Genomic DNA, 27,042 nt, shown 5'->3' with positions numbered 1-27,042 from the left:
AGACGCGTTGCACTGACAGAAATGAGATTATATCCTCAAATATGATGAAACATTTAAGTTTGTTTACTTAATAGTTCTTCATGGGAGTATTTGGCAGCATTTGTGGCACAAGCCCATTAAAAATAATTAGTATTACAGAGATGCTATATTTATCTGTAATATGCAGGTAAAACTACAAAATCTAGAACTACATTTACATGACCTTTTTTAGATCACTTTTTTGTGACTTTTAGATTTTTAGTTTTATCTTTTGAAGGACTTTGTTTGATTAAAAAATAATAATCTGAACAAATTAAAGTATAACAAATAAATATTTTAATTTTTAAAGTTTTTTTTATTCGTGCGTAAACAAATTTAGCTTGACAAATGAACAAACATATACTCACACTAATAAAAAAGCGAACATGCATAAAAAAAGTAGTTACAGAGAGCAACATAGATTATATTTATTATCTGTTTTTTATACTATTTTGCTTCACGCTGTGCAAAGATGCTAGAAAGGGCAAGGTTTGCTTCAGACTTCTTTGAGTAAACAAAGCTTGATAACCACCAAATAAGTTAATAGCTAAGGAAAGCAGATAGGCTGACTCCTCCTCAGTTTTGATGCCCTCTCTTTTATGTTTTCTGCGTGTCTTAAAGGCCTGGCAGAGAGCTGGTAGGAGCCAGCGGAAAAAGTGTGGAATCTGAGGCGGGTAGCTTTCACAAGGCAGCCCACCCGACCACCTTCATATTACATAAGCTAGTGTGTTAGCTAAAAATGTTACTGTATTTGTCTTGATAAAAAAAGTACATAAATTTGGTTAAACTTTGTTTCAAGGATAGAAATTAAATCGCACCGATTTTTTAAAAAATTATTTTGAAGGCTGTTTTAATTCAAAGCTTATTTTGCAATGGTAAATGAATGTAATAAAGATCATACAGCAGTGGCTTCTAGACGTCAAGCACATAAAATGAATCACTTCCTGACAGGAGGGGCTCCCATTTAATCTCAATGTGTTTGGTAATTGGGGAATTTTGCACATGTAGCAATAATAAAATAATCATCTCCTACTGAGTAACCCAAATTTGGATGTAAACTCTGTTTACTCAAATTTGACCTTAGACAGAGATAGACAAGCCTTGTCAGTGTTTAGCCAGCATGATGCGGTTATCCAAGGTGATAATGTTATTTGAGCACATGTGTTCACTTAGCATGGCGCTGACTAGGAAATTCCTTGGTCACAGTTGCGTGTAGATGTTGGAGGTCTCCAAGGTCTTAGAATATTGCAACAGGCTAGACCCAACACACGTTTTCAGCATAAAGCGGATCATTTAATGAACTTCCTTAAGTATGTTTGCTTAAGGTGTTTACAGGATTTTGTGACCTTGGTGAAGCTCATTGTCTGTCTATCTAGTTCTGTGATAGGCAGAATGCCAGCACATTTTTACATAATGGTGTGGATGCTTTCTAGGAACTTTTTTATGGATGGAAAACTTACTTGTGCAAGAGACGGGCTTATATGAACTGTTGATTTGATGTGCTTTTTTAGCTGATGCAAGTGCCAGTAATGTAATGGTTCAAATCCCAAACCTTCTTAGAAGATAGGGTCATCCTTGATAGCTGTCCTATTAAATGGGATGTCTTGCCTTTGCCTTGTGTTTGCATTAACTCAACCTAACTTAAAAACAAGCTTAAGGGTACAACTACATTATTTGTCAGAAGAAGATAAACAGCTTGGGATGGGGCAAGCTGGTGTCATACTTTTGCATTTCGTATATTTTTAGATGTTAAACAGTTTACAATTTAAATCCCTAACCACTTAATACAAGCCTGCCAAGTTGACCACAATAAGCTTTATTTAGTGCATTTTTATGTGGACTGTTTTGCTTGTTAAAAAAAAATCAAAAAAGAAAGCTAAATGATGCAATTTTTACAATGCATTAGAAACTGGCTGTGGCATGCCTTTGTGACAAGTTTTAAGTTTTTAATTTTGGTTTAAGTAAGCCCATAAAAAATAAAATGCACTCCAACCAAGGTGTCTTCAGGGTTACAGCTCTGGGTTAATGCTGTGGCAAATGCAGGTTAGTCCTAGTGAGGAAACAAAATGATTGGAGAGCTGGATTTTTCTACTCTGACCTTTGGTATTATATCAATGATTATTGGTTATATTTGGCATATAATGCCAAATTGCTTTATTACCAATAGCCCCCGTTTGGGCAACGTTTTGTTTCAGATATTTATAACAATTATGAAATGTATGCATGTTTAAGCACCACAGTATTTCCACTTGAATGGATTGAGTTTAATAAGAGTGAAAGTTGTACAAGAGCCTTCAGTCATGGTGGGCACTGCTCCATCTGCAAGTCTTTGTCTCGGTGTTTGTGTGTGTTTGGAGATTCATGTTTGTAGACATTGGGGCAGTGATGCTGAAAAATGTGTCCTCACTTTTAATGTCGCACTGGGCTCTTTTGGTAGACATGTTGGGCTTCCCTAATATTTTTTGGAAGGATCTTTAAAGCTCTTTAAAGTTTGGTTCTTTTTGTATCCTCCCCCTCAAGCAACACAGTTTTCTTTTTGTCTTACATTATTTTACTTGCTACGGGTTATTTGTTGGTCAAAAGTATAATTTCATGGTAAACTTAGGTTCTCCTTTCCTTTATCTAGCTTTCAAAATGTGTTATAAAGGCACACAAATGCCCAGCATCAATATGTCAAAATAGTACTTTGTCATTAGGATCAGAGGTTCGTGATTAAAAAATACAAAATGTATGTTTTACTTGAAAATTCCTTTAAGCAACTTTTTTACTATTTATTTAACTTTTTTTTCTTAATTTTTAAAAATGTATTACTTTATGTTTTTTATTGTCTTACACACAGACACACACACACACACACACACACACACACACACAAATTGAAACATGCTGGTTTGAGGATTGATCGGCTGGAAACTCCCCACCAGTCAGCAGAGCCAAAGAGGTTCCTTTGATGAGTTGAAAAGAGTAAACACATACAATTTTTATAAAGTATTTAATTCCCTTGACTGTAACAAAATATTCATTTTGAGATCTAGATGCTGATATTTTATTTTAAGTCACTGTTAAATGGTATTTGGTTCTTTTTATTTCTTACTTGAACTTAAAAAAAAGGTTTCATAAACCTGCATATGAAACCAAAATTCCAATAAAAAAAAATATTTTTCACATCACAGCATAGTAATTTCAGCTTTTTTTTTACACTAGTAAAGCATCACAAAAAAAAATCCTTTTCAGTTAGCATTTATTTAGACAACAGGATTTACATTTTTCTTTATAATAGTAAGTTTTAATATAAAACCTCTTAAATTTCAAATGTTTGAATGGTTCCTTTTTTACTTTATAATGTACTGGAACACCTTTTCTGCTAATGTAAGAGCTGCAGTTGTGAAACACGCATCTCAGTTTCTAGGGTCTTTGCTGAGGTACTGTCCCAGCAAGAGGGGAACTTTCTGCCATGTAAATTACCATAGATTATTCCAGATGACTTGAATTTAAAGCCTACTTGTTGTCCATAATGAAAGCAATATCCTTTGATGCTCTTGTTAAGTGGGACAACACTCAAGTTCAAACGTTTACTTTGTTTCCAGATTACTCAGATCTGAGTCGAATGATCAGAGTCAAATGTGAAATTTGTGGATTTCTTTTGGACATCGCGTCTAAAAGAGCAAAGAGCCTACATGGCAGATCCACAAGTTTGTGGCTGAATGAACTACAGGTATGGTCATTGTAGAGAAAGTCAAATTTTGCCTTATCAGTATCAAACGTTTATGTCAGTGGTTGCTTTACCTTAAACTACTTTTCAAAGAAAAATATATTTTGGTCATACATGGTCTCATGTGTTGCAAGTCTCACATCATGTTTGTGCAAAACTAAAAAGTATAAAACCGACTTCCTTGAAGTACAATTTTAACTTAAAATGACTGAAGGTGGTGGGACACCTTAAAGAAAGATGGAAAGAAAAGCACAAGTACCTTCCAATCTGTGGAATGTATGACAAATGTGTCATGGTTGGCTTGGGCTCATTCAGCAGAACGTTAGCGAACCCTCCCACACAGCTTTGGTGTGTAGCGTATTCAGAAGACAGAGAAGGTGTGAGATACTTTGAGAAACTGTAAGCTTTGTTCACCAACAAAAATGCTCCATTCACAGAGAATCATTCCCAACTGAAACGTTAAAACAATCTAGTTTGCATTACGCTTACCAGCACATAAAAAGCCCAATTGAGTCAAATCAAATTGGTAAAGTGGGGGCACTTTTTGTTGTTTTTTCAGCATGGTACCATTTAACTTGTTACTCTTTTTACTTTATGCACGCACTCAAACCTATTGGTAATTTTTTTAACAGATACCAAATATCTACCATATAAAGTTGGACAATATTCTATTTTTGATGTCTTATTTTCATTATGTTCCTACGAAACCCTAACTTTTATATTTGTACCAGCTTTTTCTGCTACTTCATATTAAACTCCTGATGGAGGGAACGGTACACTTTGTGCAGACTAGAAAGCTTTATCATAAGAGCAGCTTTTCTAACAATATGCTGACTCAGCAGACTTTTTTTTGAAGTTCCAGTTGGAATAATATGTACTATTAATACTAATAAACACTCAGTCATTGGATTTTTTTTTTCAAGTACTATGTACCGTTTAAATTTATTTAAAGAAACTATTTATTAACTCATCTTGCTCAACTCAACTTTTTAATGTTGTTTTGAGCATAGAAATAACCTTAAAAAATTCATATTTTTTTTCCATTTTCACAGTTTTTTCCTTGCAAGTAGAATTGAAGTCGGTCCTTTGATCCATACTTAGTCTCTTTGGAGATAATATCATGTCTTTGATATCTTTCCCCTTTTGAGATTTTCATGATGGTTGAAGTGATAGTCATTTTAAGACAAGTGTTTGTTATCAGCCTCTCTTTCAAAGCAGATATATCCTTTGTAAGTCACCTATAAGTTGTTGAACGTATGTGTCAAATTTGCCAAACTCTAAAAAACTCAACTCAACTCAACTCAACTTTATTTATAAAGCACTTTAAACAGAACAAGGTTCACCAAAGTGCTGAACAATACAAAAATTAATAAAAGCACATAAAAATATAAAGCATAAAACACATAAAATAGGTCCGGATCCCAACTCAGTTAAAAGCCAAAGTGAAAAAATATGTTTTAAGAGCAGATTTAAAAATACTGAGTGAGTTTATCTGTCTGAGGTACAGGGGCAATTCGTTCCAGATTTTTGGTCCGAAGACTGAGAAGGCTCGGTCACCTCTCAGTTTTCTCCTGGTCTTCGAGACAACCAGCTGTGTCTGATTTGTTGACCTAAGGGAGCGGGGGGGATTGTACACCTGAATCAGGTCAGACAAATATTTTGGGGCGAGTCCATGGAGACATTTAAAAACAAATAGGAGAATTTTAAAATCAATGCGTAAGCGAACTGGGAGCCAGTGAAGAGATGCTAAAATGGGAGTGATATGTTCTTGTTTCCGTGTACCAGTTAGAAGACGGGCAGCTGCATTTTGGACTAACTGCAAACGAGCAAGTAATTTCTGGGAAAGCCCAACATAGAGAGCATTACAGTAGTCCAAACGTGTTGAAATAAAAGCATGGATTAAAATCTCAAAGTCATGGCGGGAGAGGAGAGGTTTAACCTTGGCCAGTTGTCTCAGGTGAAAAAAACTGGATTTCACCACTAAGTTTATATGAGCATTAAAAGTTAAATTGCTATCCAGTTTCACACCTAGACTTGTTGCTGTCTGTTTCAGGTGATCATTTAAAACGCCTAAGTCGACATGTGCCTTAGAGACATCACTTGGACCAAATAGCAGAACCTCTGTTTTTTCCTGGTTTAAGTGCAGGAAGTTACATGACATCCATGTCTTAATGTCATCAAGACATTCTAGTAACTGGTGAGCAGAATATGCTTCTTCCTGTTTTAACGGTATGTAAATCTGACTGTCGTCAGCATAGAGGTGGAATGAAATCCCGTGTTTGCGGAGAATAGACCCAAGTGGAAGCAGGTACAATGAAAAAAGAAGAGGCCCCAGAACAGAGCCCTGAGGTACACCACATGTGAAAGTTGCTCTACGGGATTCTGCACGTCCAAGACGGACACAGAAGCTCCTCTCATTTAAATAAGATCTGAACCATTCTAAAGCACTACCTCGAAGACCCACCCAGCTTTCCAGGCGAGACAAAAGGATTTGGTGGTCAACTGTGTCGAATGCAGCTGCCAGATCGAGCAGAACCAAAACAACATGGTGACCGGCATCCGTTGCTAGAAAAATGTCATTTGAAACCCTCAATAGCGCAGACTCGGTACTGTGACGGGGTTTAAATCCTGACTGAAACACCTCAAGGATGCTGTTCTCCTCTAAAAACGTTGTTAACTGGCAGTACACAATTTTCTCCAAAACCTTCGAAAGGAAGGGGAGCTTAGAAATTGGTCTAAAGTTTGACAAAATGGAGGAGTCCAGGCCAGGCTTTTTAATAAGTGGTGTTACTACTGCATGTTTGAAACACGAAGGCACACTCCCATGAATTAAACTGCCGTTAATTAAATCGAGAACATAGGGAGCCAGAGTGGGAAACACTTCTTTAAAAAGACGAGGTGGAACTGGATCATTGGGAGATCCTGATGGCTTCATCTGACTAATTAATTTTTCCAAGTAAGACAGACTGACATGCTCAAACCGGTGGAGAACAGTAGAACATGAGGTGGAGACGGAGTGACTGAAAGAGGGGGGGCTAATGAGGGTCCTAATGTTCTTGATTTTATCAATAAAAAAGGTCATAAACATCTCACAAACCTCAGTTGAGTTCTCAAGAGAGACCGGTTGTGGAACATTTAAAACAGAGTTAATGGTTTTAAATAAAACCCGAGGATTGTGCTGGTTGCTTGCAATGATGTCTGAAAAATGTTTAGTTTTAGCAGCCTTCATGGTCTTTTGATAAGATCGCCAGCTGCCTCTCAACAACTGGAAGGAAACTTGCAGCCGGTCTTTCTTCCATTTCCGCTCGGCTCTCCTGCACTCTCGCCTGACGGCACGAGTGGTCTCATCTAACCAGGGCTCAGACCTCAACCTGGAGAGCCTTGTTTTTAGTGGAGCTACACTGTCTAAAACAGTTTGACAGGTTGAATACAAGCAGGATGACATGTTCTCAACATCTGAATTGCAGCTCTGATGTTTTGGTAAAATGATGGTAGAGTTAAAAGCTGCAGAGAATTGTGCGGCCGTATGGGAGTTAATAGTGCGACTGCATAAAAAAGGGGCTGGAAATTTAACTGTGTGACATGGCAGCTGTACATTAAACAAAACAGGCATGTGGTCAGAAAACAAAGCATCACAGATTTCAAGGTCGAAAGTTGTTAAGCCATGGGTTAGAATTAAGTCAAGTGTGTGACCATGTTCTTGCGTAGGGGCAGACACAAGTTGAACAAGATTAAAAGAGTTGATAAGATTCAAAAAGTCTCTGGCCGGTGCTTTATCAGGACAGCAGACATGAATATTAAAATCCCCAACTATCAAAATTCTGTCATATTTTGGCATTATTCCAGCCAAGAACACAGCGAAATCATCAATGAAGTCCTTGTTGTATTTTGGCGGCCTGTATATAACAGCACAAAACATTGAGAGAGCAGGGTCTAGTTTAAAGACGCTTGCCTCAAAACTAGAGTAAAAAGAACAAGGGAACAAGTTTTAAACAAATTTGGTCACTGAAGTTTATAGGAAATAGTTTAGATATATTTTTGGCACCCAACAGTCCCATGGTCTGGTGCAAGGTACTGCCAAACTTTATCAGAAGCTGTCCTAAAACACGTAAATTTGCATGTTTGTGCCTGACTTTCTTTATTCTACACTTTCAAAAATATTGATGCTTGACAAACATTTTCTATTTTCTATAACTGTCCTCTTCAGTCTCTCTATTACCTCCCAGTCATCCTGTCCTGTTTAACTTCTCTTCAAACAGGAAAGTTGGGGAGTTTTTGTTCTTGAGCCAGTGTTCGTTTAAAACATTCAGGTTGCACTATAGTCTGAAGTTTGAGTTTTCTTCCATCACATTCATTTCTTGCTAAAAGGTGGAAAAACCCGTCGGCCCTGATGAGCGTCTGATGAGCGTCATCTAAAACATGAGAATGGAGCTTCTATACTGTAGTTTGTCATTTTGAATGTTGATTTACTTTCTCTGCACCACAATTAACTTCTTAATATTTGACTATTTTCATTCCTTTTTTTGGGATCAAATCAATTTCTCTCAATTTAATCTGAGCTTTGTATTCATATTTGTTTATTTCTAGCCTCATTTTTGTTTCCTAATAGCATCCATAAGTTTTAAATCTCCCTCTCACTTTCAGTCACCTCTCTGAATTTCATTTCTTTCCAGCCTGTCTACGTTTAACGTCACTACCTTCACATCTGGTTGTATATATATTTATTTTTTTATCTGGATGTGTTTTCATAGCACAGAGTCGCGGCCACTAGAGTTTGGTGTGAGGCACTAACTGCTGGAAAGCTTTGTTTGTTTACCTCCTGCAGCCACTTGGAGTCCATTAGCAATTTCTTTCCCTCAGGAGAATCACTCAAACACAAACCCATATGTTCACAAACATATTTTGCATTCTCTTCCTCTTTGCGTCCCTGTTACGAACAGCAGAAAACAAAATAAAACTGGTATGGGAATTTTCTGCCACAGCTTTTTCTTCATATTACTCATTAGTTTTAATTCTGTTTTGGCCATTTCCAGATAAGGAACTTGAAAGTTCTTCATCCTTGCCTCCTGCATACTGTATTTTGATTTTCAGATTTTTTGATATTTTTCATTTTAGATTGGGTAATTCAAATGAATTACGATAGTGACAATCTGTTCATGACTTCTTTAAAATAATTCAATGCAATTCTTTTTTTCAGAAAATCAAGTTCATTTTTATTTTAATTAATTTAACTTCAAGTTTTGTTATTGAAAGTTCTACATTTGTTAACTTAAAAACATAAAATCTAAAACCTTTTTTTTACTGTATTCAAAACCAAATTAGTTATGAGTTGAATTTTCAACATAAATCACTGTTTAATTAAAGTATGATGAATTTTAAATCAAATTAAGTTGTAATCTAAATCAAAAGGATGCCCAACCCTAGTGATTAGATAAAATTGGGGTGGTTAAATGAAATGGTCTTACAGCTTTTGGTCAATCCACTGACAAACTTAGGGTTTTCTGGTGTTTTTGTAAACCTCTAGTATGAAAGTGGTTTGTTGTTCTTCACAAAATGAGATTTGCATTTTGCATCTTTTAAACATATCTGCAGCAGTACAATGGAATTCCTGGAAATCAAGTTAATGTTAATTTTGCAGAAGGATGTGGCGTCCTAGTTACCTTAGCAGTCAGGCTACTTCCTTTTTTTTTCTTTTTTTCATTTGTGCCGGTAAAACTGGTTTATTTCAAGTTGCTGAAAGATCAGGAATTTTTTTTTACAATGTTTTTCAGTATTTCCTCCCGCATGATTTCTAAAGGGTGGTATCACTCAGACACCACACCAGCCTAAGTTTTTGTTGTCTAACGTTGTTAGGAGAGAAAGATTTTCTTTCATTTTGATTTGAAGTATTGAGACATTTTGAACTTTTAGGCTATGTCGTAATTCCTTCACTACTCACTACATAGTGCACTATATAGTGCGTTCGCCACTTTGTAGGGCTGTCCGAATCTTCAATTCTAAAATTGTGTGCCCTGGAAATTTCCCAGAAGCCTCTGCAAAAAAACAGTATGCATCGATGCTCACTAAATTAGCGAACATAGACCCTAATGAAATGACATTTTTTGCAAAGGAAATGTATTTAAATGTATTTAAAAAAAAAATTTACCGTTTTTATCTACAGAACAGTGGATTCATAAATGGTCATCATAAAACGCTCAAATCAATGAGATTTTCACTTCGTGAAATTGATGATGTCATAAATAGTGAGCATGGTGTCCGAATTGCTTTTAAAATCCAATGAACTACATAGTCCCGCACTAAATTGTTTTTTAGTAGTTAGGGATTAGGGTGGGAATTTGGACATGGCCTTAGTCTCACATTTTCAACAGATTTGTGTATTAAGCTTAAGTTACATTGCACTTTCATGACTTGGCCAAAAAATCCTATAAGAAGGACTTTTAAAAAGGCTTCAAAATACATTTTACCTTAAAATTAACAAACCTTAAAACCAATGCTTGTATTATAATATTTAAAAATTCTCCCAAAAGAAATCCTCATTTAACCAGCTTGGTGCTTTTCAGACTAAATCCCAAACTTGCCATGCACCTTGATGGAGTAAAGGTTCATAAAAGTGAAAGTTGTGATGTATTACTCTGTGGTTCCAAGGCCGTCTACAGCTGGCAAACCCTTAAAGATCCTGTCGATAACACTGTTGATCATCATCTATAGAAGCTGCATCAGATGTGGTTACTCTTTTGCATTTTCAGTGTCGACAGGAAAGGTTGACGGCACCTTACTTTTGGTTCATTATTTGGGTTTGTCTGACTCTTTGAGATTGCTGACATGAAGTCTGGGTTAGACTCTTTCTTCTGGTTCTGTGTACAGTGTTTCAGTATTTCATTTTTGCAAAACAGATTTTATGAAATGGAAAAATGTATGTGAACATTTTCAGTCAAATTTGTAATGCATGTCTCAATATATTTATTTTTATTTATATTACATATAAGAATCAAGAAAACAGATGAAAACTGCACAGTTTAACCCTTAAAATAAAGTTGGATACCACATTATTTTTTTGGTTTAATTCTGAACATTTATATATTGTCTTTTGTGGTACATTTTTGTTTGATTTTATATATTTTACATTTGTGTTCTGCGTTTTGAGTACTCAAAAAACAGTCTTTAAGTATTTTAGAAATTTTTAAATGTAAAATTTATAATTAATGTTATAAATGTTATAAACACTGCACCACATCTTATACCTACAGACTGTGCACAAAATTAAACATGTTTGTTTCGTATTTGGCTCAGGCTAAATGAAAATATTGTGACATTTAAGGATCTTCTCCAAGCATAATTCCCGTGTAAGTTGCTGACTTTTGAAATGATTTCATTTTTACTTTATAATTTATTTATTTTTGTCGCAGACAAAATACAATTACAGGTCAGACAACTTTTTACCCGTCATCAGACAGCCGTTAGGCTAATGTTAATAGGGCACATAATAATTAGTGCACGTCGACTGAATCCAAATGGAGAAATAGCAGACAATATTCAGCCTACGACTAATAATAATTGAATTCTTGTCTCCTTGTTGCATAACTGCATGAATCATAGGAGGATTTTTTTCCCTCCCTTTTTAAGAAATGATGGTTTTGATTCTGTGTGCAAACAACTTAACAACACAAAAGGATCCATATGCTGGGAGTGATGTTGCATTATAAGCAGTGATATTCTGCCCCTCTCTGTCTCTCTCTCTCTCTCTCTCTCTCTCAACATCCCATAATGATCCTCAGACAGACTCAGGCAGACACTCACTTCTTCCTGATTGGACGAACTGTTGCCAGGGAGCGTTGCCGTCTCAACGTGCATAGAATCTGTTGTCTGGTACACTTTAGACATGAGAACAACTGCAGGATCTGAATATTTATAACGAGGGGGACTGTTCATATTGAGATTGTATAGACGCAATATAAGCAAGAGGGATGTGCTTCTGTTTGGCCCACTTACATTTTTCTTTTCTTTTTTTTCTTCTTTTTTACAGTTTACTAGACTTTTATCAACTAAATACTTCATGGAATTCGTTTCTGTGCAATGTAGATATTTCTATGTAACGTTATTTTTCGTTTTATAAACTTCTTTTTAGGTATGAAGTACTAGAATAGACATTGTCTTGTTAGTTTTTGTTTCCCTGCTGCCCTATTGGCATTTGTCAGCCAGCTACTGTAGAACTAGTAATCAAAATCTGTGAGTATGTGTGAGTTTGCATGCGTTTGTTTGCCATCTGGTGAATTCTCTCATTTCTTCGTATTATTCAAATAAGCCTGGACCTGCTGCTATACTTAATAACACTCTACTTAGGTACAATTTTGTGATTAAAAAAGGAACTAACACTTGTTCAAGAAAGCAGACGCCTTTCAGATTTCAGATCTGAACTCCCTATGTCTGTGCTCACACATTCTGAATGCATGGTGGCAAAAGTCACAACCGGGTACACAATATAATAATCGTAACAATACGTCTTGGAATGGGTGAACTTTTGGCATTTAAATGCAAAGACTCAGTGGGAAATGGCGGCATAAGATGCACACATGCACCAACAATTCGTCGCTAAACCAACAAGCTGAGAGTTTATGTCTTATATTTTTCAAATGGGTTGTGCAGAGTCTATTCATAATGCAGGCGGCAGTGGGTTGGATTTTGCATGTTTGTGTGCCAGGGAACTTTTAGCATTTATGAGAACTCCTTTTCCTTCTGATGCACACATCTGTCTTTCATATTCACTCATGCATACATTTATGTGAAAATGCAGCCACGTGTCTGTGTGTATATATGTGCACAACACTGTCCTGTCTGCCTGAGTCAACATATACTCCACTCACTCTCCTATGCACTCCCCCCTCCCCTCCTTTCGTTCCGCCTGGCACGTACATGCATGAAGGTAGACTCTGTACTGTGCTTGCTGCCGTGGCACGCGCCAACCTCACTGCAATGCAGCCCTGTGTGCATTAATTGGCAAGGAGACAGTGGGTACGTGGTATGCAGGGTGGGAAGGATAGAGGAAGAAAGAAAAGAGAGAATTGGGAGGGGAGGTGGGAGGCAACGTAAGGACACGGTGCTCACAATAACCGATGGATGTCGCGATGGACATGCAGTCTAGCAAAATACCAGGGGGACAGACAGACAAACAGAATGTGTATTGCTGAGTGTGCACACAGAGATTACCTGATTGTGTGTTGCATGTGAGAGGGGAGGGAGGGGAGTGTATGTCTGTTTGCATTAGAGTGTTTGCGGATTTGTTTCACCGGCATTTGACAGAGCTTTTTTTTTTTTTTGTGGGTGCTCACTCATGTGTGTCTATATGTGCTGTGCAGATCTCACATTGCTGGAGCAAAGCTCTCTAAACTGGAGTCTGACTCACTGTATTCAGTGCTTTGTTAGGTCCTCCCTTTCATATTTCCGCTGCGATTAAAGAGTAAAGTTGAGCTCAACTTTCTCCACTCCTCTAGCGAAAAAAATGGAAAACACAGAGTGACCTAATAGTTTGCAAGGATGAACTCCAATTTGACAGAAAAAAAACTCTGCATCAGCTTAACGATTGTAACAGACGCTCTGTTGTGGACTAAAAGCAAAAGATGGATTAAGTTTTTAAAGGTCATTCTTTCTTAATGTGATTCCTCCATTGTGCTCTTTATTTTGACATTATGTGTGTGTGTTTATGCTATATTCTATTACTCATCCGTCTAAGCAGTTTAGCATTTATAACCTCCCACGCACATCTTTGTAGAGCAGATCTTCAATTGTAATTCCTGTTAGCTGTCGTCCTGCGACATCTGGCTCCTCTCTTTCTGTATCCAGTAACATTTAGGGAGGCCTCCAATGCTCTGGCTAAAGAAGTAACAGCAGAAAAAAAAAAAAAAAACACAAACGTGTCACATGATTAAGCAGAGCTGGCAAGGCGGAGGTGCAAATTAATCTTTTCATTTATGAATTTATGTGCAAAATAATCCTGCGTGAAGACAGCACTTCTCTCTGCTTTTGTGTGGGTGTTTGGCAGAGATGCCTTGCTATGATTCAGAGAATGTACACTTGCTCGAAAAGTGAAATATCTTTTGTTAGCTATTGTCCAAAAAAAAAAAAGAAAATGGGACATAGCTTTTTTTTTGGGCTGGGTTTTGTTCCCCGCTTCTTTTCCTTATTTTTGAAGTATCTGCATGAAACCCTCCGTTCAGTAAAGCTTCCTTTTGCTGAGGGCTGACGCATTCTCTCCATACTTGCGTCAATCAGGCATTTTAGAAGTTTCACTATTTGTCTAATCAATTAACGGTTGCTGTGACCTCTGCAAGATATTCTCGTTCTTCTTTTGTCTGAGTCATTCCCCTCCTCTGTCTCTCAGACTGTATAGACATCTGTGTCCAGGGGCATGTGGCAGAAGTTGTTTCAACTTAATTGTCTTTCTCTACTCGTATTGTCCTCAAATGACTTTCTCGCCGTCTCAGCCCCCTTTTCTCCTCCTCCCCCCTCGGCCCGGTCTCAGTCTGTAACTGTAGCCTGTGTTTTTCGCTCCCTCCCACTCCCTGCGACGTATAGATACTGTATTGATCAGACACTCGCGCAGACGCATGCACACACTGAGCCTCCCACTCCTTTCATCATTGATTCGCCCTGCCTCCCCCCCTCCCCCCTTCCTCCTCCATCCTCCTCCTCCTCTTCCCTCCCCATTCTCCTTCTCCCTCCGTGCAGTGGCACTTGTTGAATTCAGCCCTTGGAGAATGGAAAGGAGAGAAAAGCTTAGAGATAATGACAAGGAGGTAGAGGCAGAGACAGAGCAGACAGTGAGCAGGGAGAACGTGCTCTTGGAAAATGTCGAGATAGGAGACGGCCGGGAAGAGAAAAGTCAGTCAGGGAGCCCTCCATGAGACAATGAATGACAGTTTAAGTGAATGAGAAAAGACGGACAGAGGGGGAAATTCAGAGGCATCTTCTTCCATCAGTAACTACTTCTTTTCTTCTCTGTTTTTTTTTGTGTGTGTGTGTCTTGTCAAGTCTAGCTTTAGAGGGTCAGAAGTGTCTGGGTTTACAGTGAGCACTCTTTGTTTTATAAATGTGTCTAAGTTTGCAGAGTAGAGTCCTATTCTTGTTTTTCCAGTTGACCACTTGGGATGCACATTTTATTCCCAGTTCATGCGACTCTGCATGTGTGTGCATGTAGATGTAAGCACTCTCGAGCCAAAGTGCATGTGTGTCAGGACGGAGTGCATGAAGAGGGAGAGCAGAGGGAGTGTGTGTGAGAAACAGAGGGTGTGTTTGGTAGAGGCGGTGACTTTTTTTTCAGTTTGTATTCCTGGAAACTGTTCTGCAGCATTGCTCAATAAGGAAACTTGTACGCATATGCACGCATGTTTGTGTGTGTGTGTGGAGGGGGGTAAAAAAACTACACATGATTCATGGAAGGATTCAAGGTGCGAATATTCCTGGAGAATGCACAAGACTTCGAGGAATTTTCAGGGTTAATGTAAGATAGTGTCCTGCATGTTCCAGCCATAGTGAAATGCGATGACAAAGGCTGACACATACAAAATGTCAGCAAAAAACAGAGAGAATCTCTGAACTCTAACATGATAAACTTCAACACAGTTGGCTTTTCTCTATTTCTGTAGCTGGTATTGGTTTTCTTGCTTAATTACTGGCTTTGTGAAGGGTAGTTGTTGTTCCTGTATAAGGTGCAATACGAGGAATGAGTCCCAGACTCAAATTCTTGGAATTTAAGTCATGTTGGACAACATAGCCTAAAGGTGTTTCACAACATTAACGCACATGAAGTAAGCAAGGAGTTGTATTCTAATTTTTTTTTTTCCTGCTCAAGGATTTAACTCCTCCTTTGTCTCTCCTACCTCCGTCTTTCACCCACTATCTTCACAATTCCATTTTTCTTTTGCGCTTTGTTTCTCACTCCTCTCCCTTTTCTCCTTTTAACCCAACTTTTACAGCGTTACCCTTTGCTCCTCTTGTCTCAGTTGTCAGTCATGCCTCTCTAACTTTCACCGGCACAACTTTGAGTCTTTCACATGTTCCGATATGTTTATATTTTTTTACCTCTACAATGCGTTTTGAGGACATTTTTGGGGATTTCCTTTCGCAGATGCCTCTCCCGGTGTCGGAAACTGCAGTGAATATCTGAACGCTCATCTCCCACTGAGACCAACATGTCCCAGCTGCTCCATGTGGAGATCCCGAACTTTGGAGCCACAGTTCTGGGATCCCTGAACGAGCAGCGCCTGCTGGGAAACTACTGTGATGTATCAATCGTGGTGAAAGGTTAGTGTAAGGGGAATTTGAGGATTTTCTCTGCAACGTTTTCTTAAACTTTGTGATGCAAAATAGGAGTATTTTTTTATTAAAAATCTCAATTTCTCTATTTTAACCAGGTCAGGCTTTCAAAGCCCACCGGGCTGTTTTGGCTGCCAGCAGCCTCTACTTTCGTGACCTCTTCAGCAGCTCCTCTAAGACCCAGTTTGAGTTGCCTTCCTCCGTGACACCTACTTGCTTTGAGCAGATCCTCACTTTCTGCTATACAGGGAAGCTAACAATGGCAGCTAGTGAACAGCTGGTGGTGATGTACACAGCTGGCTACCTTCAGATTCAACATATAGTTGAAAGGGGCATGGAACTAATGTTTAAGGCCAACTCGCCTCACTGTGACTCACAAACAGCGGGGTCCTTGGAAGAAACGGGGTCTGAGCCGCAGAGTCCTTGCAACAACATCAACGGCCTCTCAGTAGCAGCCTTTCTGGGAACCCCGGGCTTGCCTGCATCAATAATCTTGCCCCACCGCAAGATCAAACTAGAAGGCGGTGATCCGGTACCCGTCACAATACCCCCAGTGCAGATCAAGACTTCATCTCCAGAGTTGGGGGTTCGGATGGAGAGGACAAGCTCACTGTTCTACACTGCAGCAGGTGGGACTCCCATCCCCGGTATCCCATCTTTCCACCTTCAAACATCCGGAGGAGGCGGAGGAACAGGTGGGGAGAGATCCAGCCCTGGAGCGTCCAGCCTCCCCACCACTGACAGTCCCACATCCTACCAGAACGACGATGAAGAGTTCGAGGAGGAGCCCTATGATGGGATAACCGAGGAAACTTACAACAACCTCTACGGACGTGGAGCCAACCCCTACGGAAGTAAGTTTGATGACGTATTAATGAAAAAAAATAAGTATTTGTGGTGTGTGTTTCATGGATTTTGTAGAAAATTGTTAAAAATCATGTGCTTTGAGTGTGAAATTAATTTGATATAATAAAAAAATAAGTCTTAAGTTTAGTAAGACACATTGCACAAAAACTAAATGCATATTTATGTCATCCAAGTTATATAATTCAGCTTTTCATAAATCATGTATCCTGCACTTCTTAGAAAAGAAAAATGTTGTACCTCCACTGTGTGTGTGGGATCTCACTGCATAAAGAAAGTCTGGAGTTATGGTTGATGTGCATCGTGACCAACAACACACTCCTAAACACAGTTACAGCAGTTGTTCTGTGCTTATTTTTTCCTGTGGTTGAACTTTTCTTTTGTGCTTGCATGACACTTCACCTCACTTGTCATCCTGTAGCTCAAAGGCATCATGCTGGTTTGTAAAAATATGGTTTTAGATCTTTGAAAACATCGGCAGTCAGTCAGAGCACTAATGGGTGACATATCTTGATATTTTACAGCTGAGTATTCCTTGTAGTTTTTGCGAGTAGGCAGGTGTTCTGGATCCACCCAAACAAACCATTCCACTTGTTTCACTGTGACCAGATATGCTGCAAGTAATTGAGTTGTTTTGCTATCTTTTTAAATGTCAAAATGTTACCACGAAGGTGAGAAGAAACCACTTTGAGAAGAAGAACCACAATCCAGACCACAAAAGTGCTTTTGTTGTTGTTGTTCTCAATGCTCTCCACTCTTTTTTTGTTGGGGTTTCATTAGTCCAAGACAAACAAGACGTAGCAGCGATTCCGGTGGCATTGGAGAATCGCAACTGCGTGTTGATCCGCAGAGACCTCGTGTCGCTCCCTGCAAGCCTTGTGAGTCAGATCGGCTACCGATGCCATCCTAAACTGTACACCGAGGGAGACCCGGGGGAAAAGCTGGAATTGGTGGCCGGTAAGTGGGCAGTCAGCAGTTTTTTGAAGATTCGGGATTTTTCTGAAGTGTCACCATTACAGAATCGAAACACTTTTCATAGAGCAGGAATAAATAAAAAAAAGCATAAATGGAGAGTTTTCTGCCGTCCTGCATGTCAGAGGCGAATCTCAGGTCACTGCAATTCAAAGTAATTTGAGCAAATATTTTGGTTGAATTATGTTTAGACGTCATCACCCCTAAATTAAATTCTTGTCCTAGATAACTTTAATGACTTTTGACAAAAGCAGCTTTGGAAAGAGGGTTGACACCAGCAAGAAGAGAGTCATACAGCAAAGACGCTTTATAAATATCAAATTATTAATCTAATGCAGACTGTCAGTGTGTTAAATTAGTGTAAAAGGAAAGGATCAAAGCTGTAAATTTTTTCTCAGAGAGACTTAAGGGTTGAGACAGAAGGACAACTATCTCTGCAGTTATCATTAATCAGGTCTTTATGGAAGAGTGACTAGACAGAAGTCACTTGGGAGTAAAAACCCATATGACTGCCTGCAGGGAGGTTTTGCCAAATAGCATTTAAATGGCTTTGAGTGTGTGTGTGTCTGTGTGTGTGTGTGTGTGTGGGGGGGGGGGGGGGGGGGGGGGGCTTTCAGATCTGTACAGTGAGACAAAAGCTGGACTTTTAAGTTTTTCTGACATATGAGACTAGACACTATTGGTCTTGTCGAGCTCAGTTTTATGAGAAACATTGATGAAAGCAATGGCATTGGTGAGGTTTTAGTGAGATGAGAAAGTTATCACATGGTCTAACTCAATAGAATTATACTGAAACAGAATGGAGCACATAAATATGCCATTTTTTTATAATGTCCTTTTATTTTTGGAGATATTTCTTTTATCTCAGTTTGTGATTTCAGTTGGGACTTGATATTGTTCTAAGTCATTTTGTAGATGATTAAAAATAAAGATTAAAAGAATAGAAAGAGTTGACAGCCATTAAAAAAGGTACTTTTGTGATGTGTGTCCACATATAGGTACCCAGGTATTTATGACAAGAGGCCAGCTGATGAACTGTCACTTGTGTGCTGGGATCAAACACAAAGTCTTGCTCCGTCGCCTCTTAGCCACCTTCTTCGACAGGTGAGCTTGAAGATGAGCAGTTTTCTAAAGTCTTTCACTAATGGGAAGATCTAGTTTTATGAGAATGCCTTTACAACTGACACAGTTGTCACAAAGTAACTTTCACACTCCGTCTGGCCATGTTGTGCAATGCGGTTAGTTGTGTGTGTTCCCATGTTGCCCTGCTGCACATGCTTTTTTGCTGACTCTGCCCCCTTGTGGTGACTGTGTGTTCCTGCAGAAACACTCTGGCAAATAGCTGTGGGACAGGCATCCGCTCCTCTACCAGTGACCCCAGTAGGAAACCCTTGGACAGCAGGGTCCTAAATGCTGTTAAACGTGAGTAAAGTGTCCAAAACGTTCAAGAAAAATCTTAAAAGTCTCTTGTCTTGATGGACTTTTCACTCCTTTTCACAGTCTACTGTCAAAACTTTAATCCTAACTTCAAGGAGAGTGAAATGAATGTGATTGCTGCTGACATGTGCACAAATGCAAGGCGGGTCCGCAAGAGATGGCTGCCCAAGATCAAGTCCATGCTGCCTGATGGCATGGAAGTGTACCGCGCGGGGATAAGCATGAGTGCTGCTGTAGGTCTGGGGCTGGCCCTGGGTGCTCCTCAATCAGGAGCCACTCTCTCCTTCGAGCCTGACTTCAAGACCTTAGAGCAAAGGTTATATCCAGATCGAAAAGACCCTCACAGGACTCAGCCAGAAGGCAGCCCTCCGTCTGGAGCTGGAGCAGAGGGCGAACGGGAAACGGTTGGCCATGAGGAACAGAGGGAAGACGAGGATGAAGCGAGGTCGGAGGGCGTTAACAGATCACAGGGGACGCCCACTTTGATCCCAGGGTCTGTGACGGGCAACACGTCACCAGAGCAGAAGGTGGAAAGTTTTGGACAAGGTCTGAGGGTGAATGGACAGTGAATGACCCTCTCAGCGTCCCCTCACCCTCACGTGGTGAAACCTGTTTAACAAACGCAGTTCCTTCTGCTTGCTCTCTTACATCGCAGTCCACGGCGCTTTCTTCTCCTCTGCGCTTCCTCAGCGGGAAATTACCCGCTCAAAAAAGGCTACACTCATAGATCTTATTACCCCAGAGTCTGTCACAGATGCATGTGCACGTGTGTGCTCGAGTACTTGCATACTTAGAAGAAGAGGAAGAATCAAAACGAGAATAAAAGACACAGGCATGGCATCAACAAATTCAGCCCTTTCCTAGTATAGTATCATTCTTTTCATGTTATTCTAGACACACAACCTGCATTTGAACGTATGTCTTAAAAATACAAAGAACTGATCAGCAAATTGTTGCAGTGACGTATCAGTTTTGTATAATACATAAGCAAAAGCTGCTTAGTGGGCAGTTTTCCAGTGAACATTTTAATTTTTATACTATTTTGGCAAAATGGGCTTCTAAAACAAAGAAACCTGTGGAAGACCACAAGGAATATGAGATCAGCAGTATTTGCTTTACAACATTTTATTCTAAAAACACATTTTTACGCCAACTGTTCGTTAGGCGAAAATTACAAAGCTATTTTCCAAAACAAACCTAGCAGACACATGTTTTATTTCATGTTTATCTGCCCACATCATGACAGATTAGGCTGTCAATCGGATGCCTGTGTCTGCTGCAGATCACAATCTATACACACTCATTTACCCTTCCAGCTTTTAATATCTTGATATATTAAAAGATTCCAAAAAGATACGTTGAAGTGTTTTTTAGCTTTTACAAAAAATATATATATATTTTTGGGTGAAGGGGGGATACAGAGAGAAAAGAGACATAAAGTAATGACGTTCAAGCTTGCATGCATGGAAACAAACCATAAATGGAAAGAATAGCTGAAAACAACAGCAAAGCCTGCATCTAAATAAGATAAAAGCAATTCTTGCCTGGAGCTGTATGCGTTCAAGACCCAAAACGACTTTCTCTCCAGGACCTCTGTCAAGCAAACGTTAGAACTGGCTTCAGTGTAACCTAGCATTGACTTGTCTTTTGAATTTTTGATTTTACCTGTGGACCGGTGACAACCAAGAACGGAGAATGCATGGAGTGGAAAGAGGAAGTGCACTACGCTGAACGATAGAAGAGAAAGTGCCGGAGCAGAGCATTGTTCCACCTTGATGTGATGTGATATGTACAGAGACTACACAGTCCTGCTTCCATCTTTTTTCTTTTTTTTTAACTTTGTCGGGGAATGTGTGGGTGGGTAAATTATTAAATAAAACTTTTAAGAGCAATTTATGCTGGCTTACTGCATTTGCACTCAAGAAGGTTAAAGGGTGGGAAACTGAGGAGTTGGCAAAATGGACCTGGAAAGACTGCAAATTGCCACCACATCACCCTGGTTACATAATTAATCAGGCATTTGTGGCATTGGAAAGAAACAAGGGGTGTCTCTGACGATGACTGTTTCTATGGTTTTGATGGAGCAAGGTCATTTTAGTTTGTTGTCTGGTTTTAATGCTTGTTGCCATTCACAAAATTCAGCCCTATCAGCCTTTTCTTTCTTGTTTCATGCAGTGATTTACAAAAACAAAAAAAGATGCACATTGTATGCATCCTTTGTATTTTGCTTTTTCTTTGTTTCTGGCAGCAATGAAAGCATATTTGATCACAAGAACTGATTGTTTATTTGAACACATGGTCAAAAAGTGGATTGGAAGAAAAGTTTTTTTCTTTCTACAAAAGTAAGAGCAAAACTGAAAAATCAGTTTGTGCAAATTCCCTCTGGCATGTCATTAAAAAAAAAAAAATTGTGTTGACATCTTCAGAATTTTGGCCATAAAATGTAATTCCTTTACATTTATTTTAGTATTTTTAGTTGAAGCTTTAACAGAGCTCTGCAAAACAAACACAGGGCTGCAAATGCACTAGTTGATGACAATGTTACCGTTTTGTTCTAGTTTTATTTTTTCCTCTTTTCTAAAATGTGGTCTGCCATAAATAAGTCTTTTTTTAAGTGGCCAAACTATTGAGTGAATGTACCCTGTAGAAATGCTTTGGCTAAGATACAGGTCTTGAGCGAATGCAGTACATTTATTGATTTGTGTTTTGTTAGCATAAACTTTTGTACATAACTAAGGATCAAAAAAATAAAATTAGTATATAGATATAATTAGTTTTAAGTGTCAGGGTGGATGCAGTCCTGATTTAAAACACTGATTTTTAAGCTGCCATACACAGGTCTTCCAACAGAATAGAAGGGAGCTTTTTACTAAATGTCCAAAACTCATTCATGTTTAAGTAGCACATCGATATTTATTGTTTTATGGGCTTTTTACAATTTTTATCCCAACAATTCTGTATGTCAAATTGAAAGAAAATTTGGTAAAATACTCTATTGTCATCTTTAATTTATTCTTCAAGAGTTTTTTGGTAAAAGCAAAAACAAAAAGTGGATTTTAGTGAATCATTTGTCCTTACTACTGATTTTTTTTAAAAAAAGAAAAAAAAACCTTAAAAAAATAAACCTAACAAAATTCTGAACAGCTTAAATCTTTTTTGACACTAAATGAATCTAAAGCCTCTCTTAATCTTTCAAAGTAATATGTGAACATCTTATACTGATCAATGATCATTTCAAATGCGTTCTTCCTTTTGGTTTTAGTTATACAATTTATAAAGTAGAAACATGTTTCTAATAAATTTAGGGAGAAAAGTCTAGTCAAGTGAATACATTGTTCTGTTTTGGAAAATGTTAATATCCTCCATTGTACTGACAGAAAAGGAATGTGGAGCAGTGCCTTAGATTGTGATATGTGAGTGTTGATATGTGCCATCATTTCTTTTTTTAAGAGACAAACGAGGCCATACAACGTAGAACAGGAAAAAAAAAATTTTTGTCTTCTTAAAAAATAAGATTGTTCAAAATCTAATGGTACTTCTTCAAAGAATCCTCATCAGATGCATTAAACAACCACACCTTAAAATAAAACAACTTCCTGTCCAAAAGTAAAAGGATACAATCTCACATTTTCTAATGCCTTCCGTCAAAAGCTTGCTCAAATTTCGTTGCTAAACTGCCCAACTACTGATTCACCACCTGAATCATCTAAAGTTTTTCTTTTCAAGTAACATTGAATGATGTTGCACTGTAACCGGGAAACTCAGAATGTCAGGAATTTGTGGTGGTTGCAAAAAAAAAAAAAAAAGTAATAATGATAGTAATGTTCTGCAATTTGTTGTTTTATTTGACTCAAACCCATTTGTCACCTGTTGCTGAATCATTTGTCTTGATGATCACTGAATGTAAGAAGCAGGATAGGACCGTTGACGGATGGAAATAAACTTTTGACTTGTTTTTTTGTTCTAACCCACGAGCTGTTTTCATCTCCCAATACTGTAAAACAAATGCACACTGTAATTGTGTTCTGCTGAAAGGCTCACCCTGAAAAGAGGACATTTTTATGCAACACTTAGAACAGAAACGCACGCCATTCAGTTGCTTACCTGAACCCAGTGAAGCCTCAGATCTTTATGCACCATGTGTTTAATGCTGATTAATTGTTGTCTCTGTTAACAAGCAAAGCCAGAGGAGTCTTGCAGGTAGCAGGGCTGTGTTTTATTTTTGTAAAACCCCCTGGTCTTTGGTTGAATGTTTGATAAAATGTAACATTGTCTGTTAATAACAACAAAAAAAAGAACATTGTGATAAAGAATGGATTTGCCTATCCATTTGACTTTGAGCAAACTCGGAAAAAAGAAATGCACTAAAAGTTTGTACGTGTAACAATGCCAGCACTTTAGAACTACTTAGAAATTGAAAGAAAAGAAGACAACCATCAAGAGTGACCAAGGATGTTGGAAAGAGGGGAGGAAATGCGAATCTTAAAGCCATGTGTTCAGAGCGCTGACAATCAGAAAAGGGATGAGACCCAAAGTGCACTATTGGAGATGTGGATGTTGCTGTGCTTTTCGCTTTCTCTTTCTAGAGCTCGCTATAGTCTGTGCTTTGCTTGCTTTGCAGATCAGAGAGGCATAGTGATGTGAACTCCAGCCTTCCTGGCTATAAGTGTGTTTTTGACTCATACTTTCGGTGCTTCATGAGCAGAGCTATCCCATGTTGACATGGACCATATCTGTCATACTCTGCTAAGCAAAAGGCCAAACATGGCTCTGAGTCTGTGCTTATGGGTAGCTTTGTGATGGAAAATTAAGCAAATGTTAATAAAGGATTTTATCATGCAACCAAACACTTCGATCATGGTATTTTAATTCAATTTTATGTGGATGCTGCTTTGTGTTCAGATGCTTTTGCAGCTTCTGATTTAAACATTAAGAACGTACACATTAAAAAACATTTTTTTTTAATTTTTCATAAGAATATGCATTTTATTTCTAATTCTAAGTTGTGTAGCCCAAAACGACTCTTTTTCTTTAAATGAATCAGAAAATCTGCTTTCCAATAAAAGTCCTGCACCATATGTACTGACATCTTATAGCTTAATTTCATTTTCTTCCCATATTAAAATGCAAACAATTGCATTTGAATTATAGAAAAACTAAAATAACATGCTCGTTTAAATATTGTTTATGCTTTGTCCAGGTGATCTTTTTTCTCAAGTTCAATTTTTTCTAGAAACAGATTGGATCTTTAAAAGCAAAATTTGTTGCTATTAAAATCTTTTAGGAGATTTTTCTTAAAGAAAGAAAATTTAAAGAAAAATTGCAATTAATGGTGAAGGCGTATCTGGTGGTTGTAAAATAAAAAATATTTTTTAGATCTGACTACAAAAACAAAAGCATAGGTAGCAATCTTGCAATTTTGATATTTTTTTTAAGTTGTTTAACGATATTTTCACGTGATATACAGATCTTTGTGATCCTGTTTTTTTCATAGCTATACCACACTGATCAGTGATCACAGAAAAAACAGATTTAAAGGTTACAGCAATTGTCCTTCTGTACAAAATTTTTTTTTTCTTTTTTTTTAAACTTGTCCTGTCCTGCTTCATGAGCAGAGCTATCCCATGTTGACATGGACCATATCTGTCATACTCTGCTAAGCAAAAGGCCAAACATGGCTCTGAGTCTGTGCTTATGGGTAGCTTTGTGATGGAAAATTAAGCAAATGTTAATAAAGGATTTTATCATGCAACCAAACACTTCGATCATGGTATTTTAATTCAATTTTATGTGGATGCTGCTTTGTGTTCAGATGCTTTTGCAGCTTCTGATTTAAACATTAAGAACGTACACATTAAAAAACATTTTTTTTTAATTTTTCATAAGAATATGCATTTTATTTCTAATTCTAAGTTGTGTAGCCCAAAACGACTCTTTTTCTTTAAATGAATCAGAAAATCTGCTTTCCAATAAAAGTCCTGCACCATATGTACTGACATCTTATAGCTTAATTTCATTTTCTTCCCATATTAAAATGCAAACAATTGCATTTGAATTATAGAAAAACTAAAATAACATGCTCGTTTAAATATTGTTTATGCTTTGTCCAGGTGATCTTTTTTCTCAAGTTCAATTTTTTCTAGAAACAGATTGGATCTTTAAAAGCAAAATTTGTTGCTATTAAAATCTTTTAGGAGATTTTTCTTAAAGAAAGAAAATTTAAAGAAAAATTGCAATTAATGGTGAAGGCGTATCTGGTGGTTGTAAAATAAAAAATATTTTTTAGATCTGACTACAAAAACAAAAGCATAGGTAGCAATCTTGCAATTTTGATATTTTTTTTAAGTTGTTTAACGATATTTTCACGTGATATACAGATCTTTGTGATCCTGTTTTTTTCATAGCTATTCCACACTGATCACAGAAAAAACAGATTTAAAGGTTACAGCAATTGTCCTTCTGTACAAACTTTTTTTTTTTTTTTTTTTTAAACTTGTCCTGTCCAACAGCTAGGCAAACAGATGAGAGCTGAGGGCCTCTTGTGTTGGACATATTTTATTTTAACAAGAGGGGTTATTCATCTTCAGACAAACCAAAGGTATGTCTGAATAAACCCCTTTTGTAATTGAGGCCAAACTTTATTAATTTCAATCATGTTTGAAAATCTTTGGTGTTGCTGTACAAACTTGTCGATGTTGAAAACAATTACTTTTCCTCTCTTTTTTACTTTCTTTCTTTATACTGTAGCATTGGAAAATACTTGAATCACTCAGCAGAAAATGTAATTTAGATTAGCAAATGTTCCTTTTATCACAGCTGGTGACTCAGGCCCATCAATGTTCTGTCTTTCCTTGATGCAATAAACAAATCCCTACTTATGGCACCTTATTTTCCTGTCAAGGTTGTAAAACATTTGACATTAATTCTTAAGAATCATGTTTCCGTCTCTTTTTTTTATTTGATTATTTCACTTTGCAAGCTATGAGCTGCATTTTGATCCAAATAGTTTTTAATATTTGCATGGCCACAGAGTTCGCTGAGCCTTAGTGCATCATACTTTCTACTGCACAGTGACAAATTAAAGAAGAAAAACTGATTTCCTGATGCTTCTATAGAAAGATAGAGTCTAAAGATAAAAGGAAAAAGACAGGGAAAAAGGCGAGGGAAATTGTTGCAACACCATTTTAACATACTGGTAATCATAATTTGTCTTTGTTTTCTTTACGAGTCTTGCTTGTCTTGAATAAAAATTTCCCCTGTTAACAAACTGACAAAAATATGTCACAGGGTCACAGGAATATGCATCAAGTTCTGAAACATCAATTCTTGCTTCATATTTAAGACTGTCATTGACATGTAGCAGCAAATAAATAAATAAAGCACTATGCAAAGGGATATGAATGTGTTTTAATGACTATTTAACCCCTTGTGCTATCCATGACCCCAGCCTTGTATTGACGTGTTCTCCCTACCATGACAAAGGTGGATAAAGGTGGAAAGATTTCATGTAATCCATGGACACCAGTGAAGATCACAATTCATTGAAGAAAAAAGGTTCAGAGCACTGTCTAGTGGGTCTAGATGACACAACTCCCAACATTAAAGTGCAAAGGATAGCACAAGGGATAAAAACTAGGCAGCTGTATAGTTCAGTTGGCTGGGTGTAGGACTGTCATGCGGGAAACTTAGGCTTGCGGGTTCCCTCCCTATCTGGGTCTCCCATGTACCTT

At 37.9% G+C, this 27,042-nt stretch overlaps 1 protein-coding gene across 3 annotated transcripts in view; it reads left to right on the top strand.

Annotated features, from left to right (window-relative positions):
• LOC101171096 (nucleus accumbens-associated protein 2) overlaps nt 1-24,159 on the top strand; it is a 34,732-nt gene extending 10,573 nt beyond the window's left edge. The window contains exons 1-7 of one of the 3 annotated variants that reach the window (XM_004074878.4): nt 14,441-14,702; nt 15,852-16,027; nt 16,138-16,893; nt 17,684-17,860; nt 18,874-18,979; nt 19,200-19,297; nt 19,376-24,159. In XM_004074878.4, the coding sequence (XP_004074926.1) occupies nt 15,916-16,027; nt 16,138-16,893; nt 17,684-17,860; nt 18,874-18,979; nt 19,200-19,297; nt 19,376-19,881 (1,755 nt within the window). In that variant the 5' untranslated portion in view covers nt 14,441-14,702; nt 15,852-15,915 and the 3' untranslated portion in view covers nt 19,882-24,159. Of the gene's footprint in view, nt 1-14,440; nt 14,703-14,764; nt 15,532-15,851; nt 16,028-16,137; nt 16,894-17,683; nt 17,861-18,873; nt 18,980-19,199; nt 19,298-19,375 lie in introns of those variants that run through there. The other 2 variants (XM_011481727.3, XM_011481726.3) reach the window with 2 other exon arrangements.
• Nucleotides 24,160-27,042: the final 2,883 nt, after the last annotated feature.

The sequence above is a fragment of the Oryzias latipes genome, chromosome 12, assembly GCF_002234675.1.
Source record: "Oryzias latipes chromosome 12, ASM223467v1".
In the NCBI taxonomy this organism is placed as follows: Eukaryota; Metazoa; Chordata; class Actinopteri; order Beloniformes; family Adrianichthyidae; genus Oryzias; species Oryzias latipes.
This window is presented reverse-complemented; position numbering and strand designations above follow the sequence as displayed.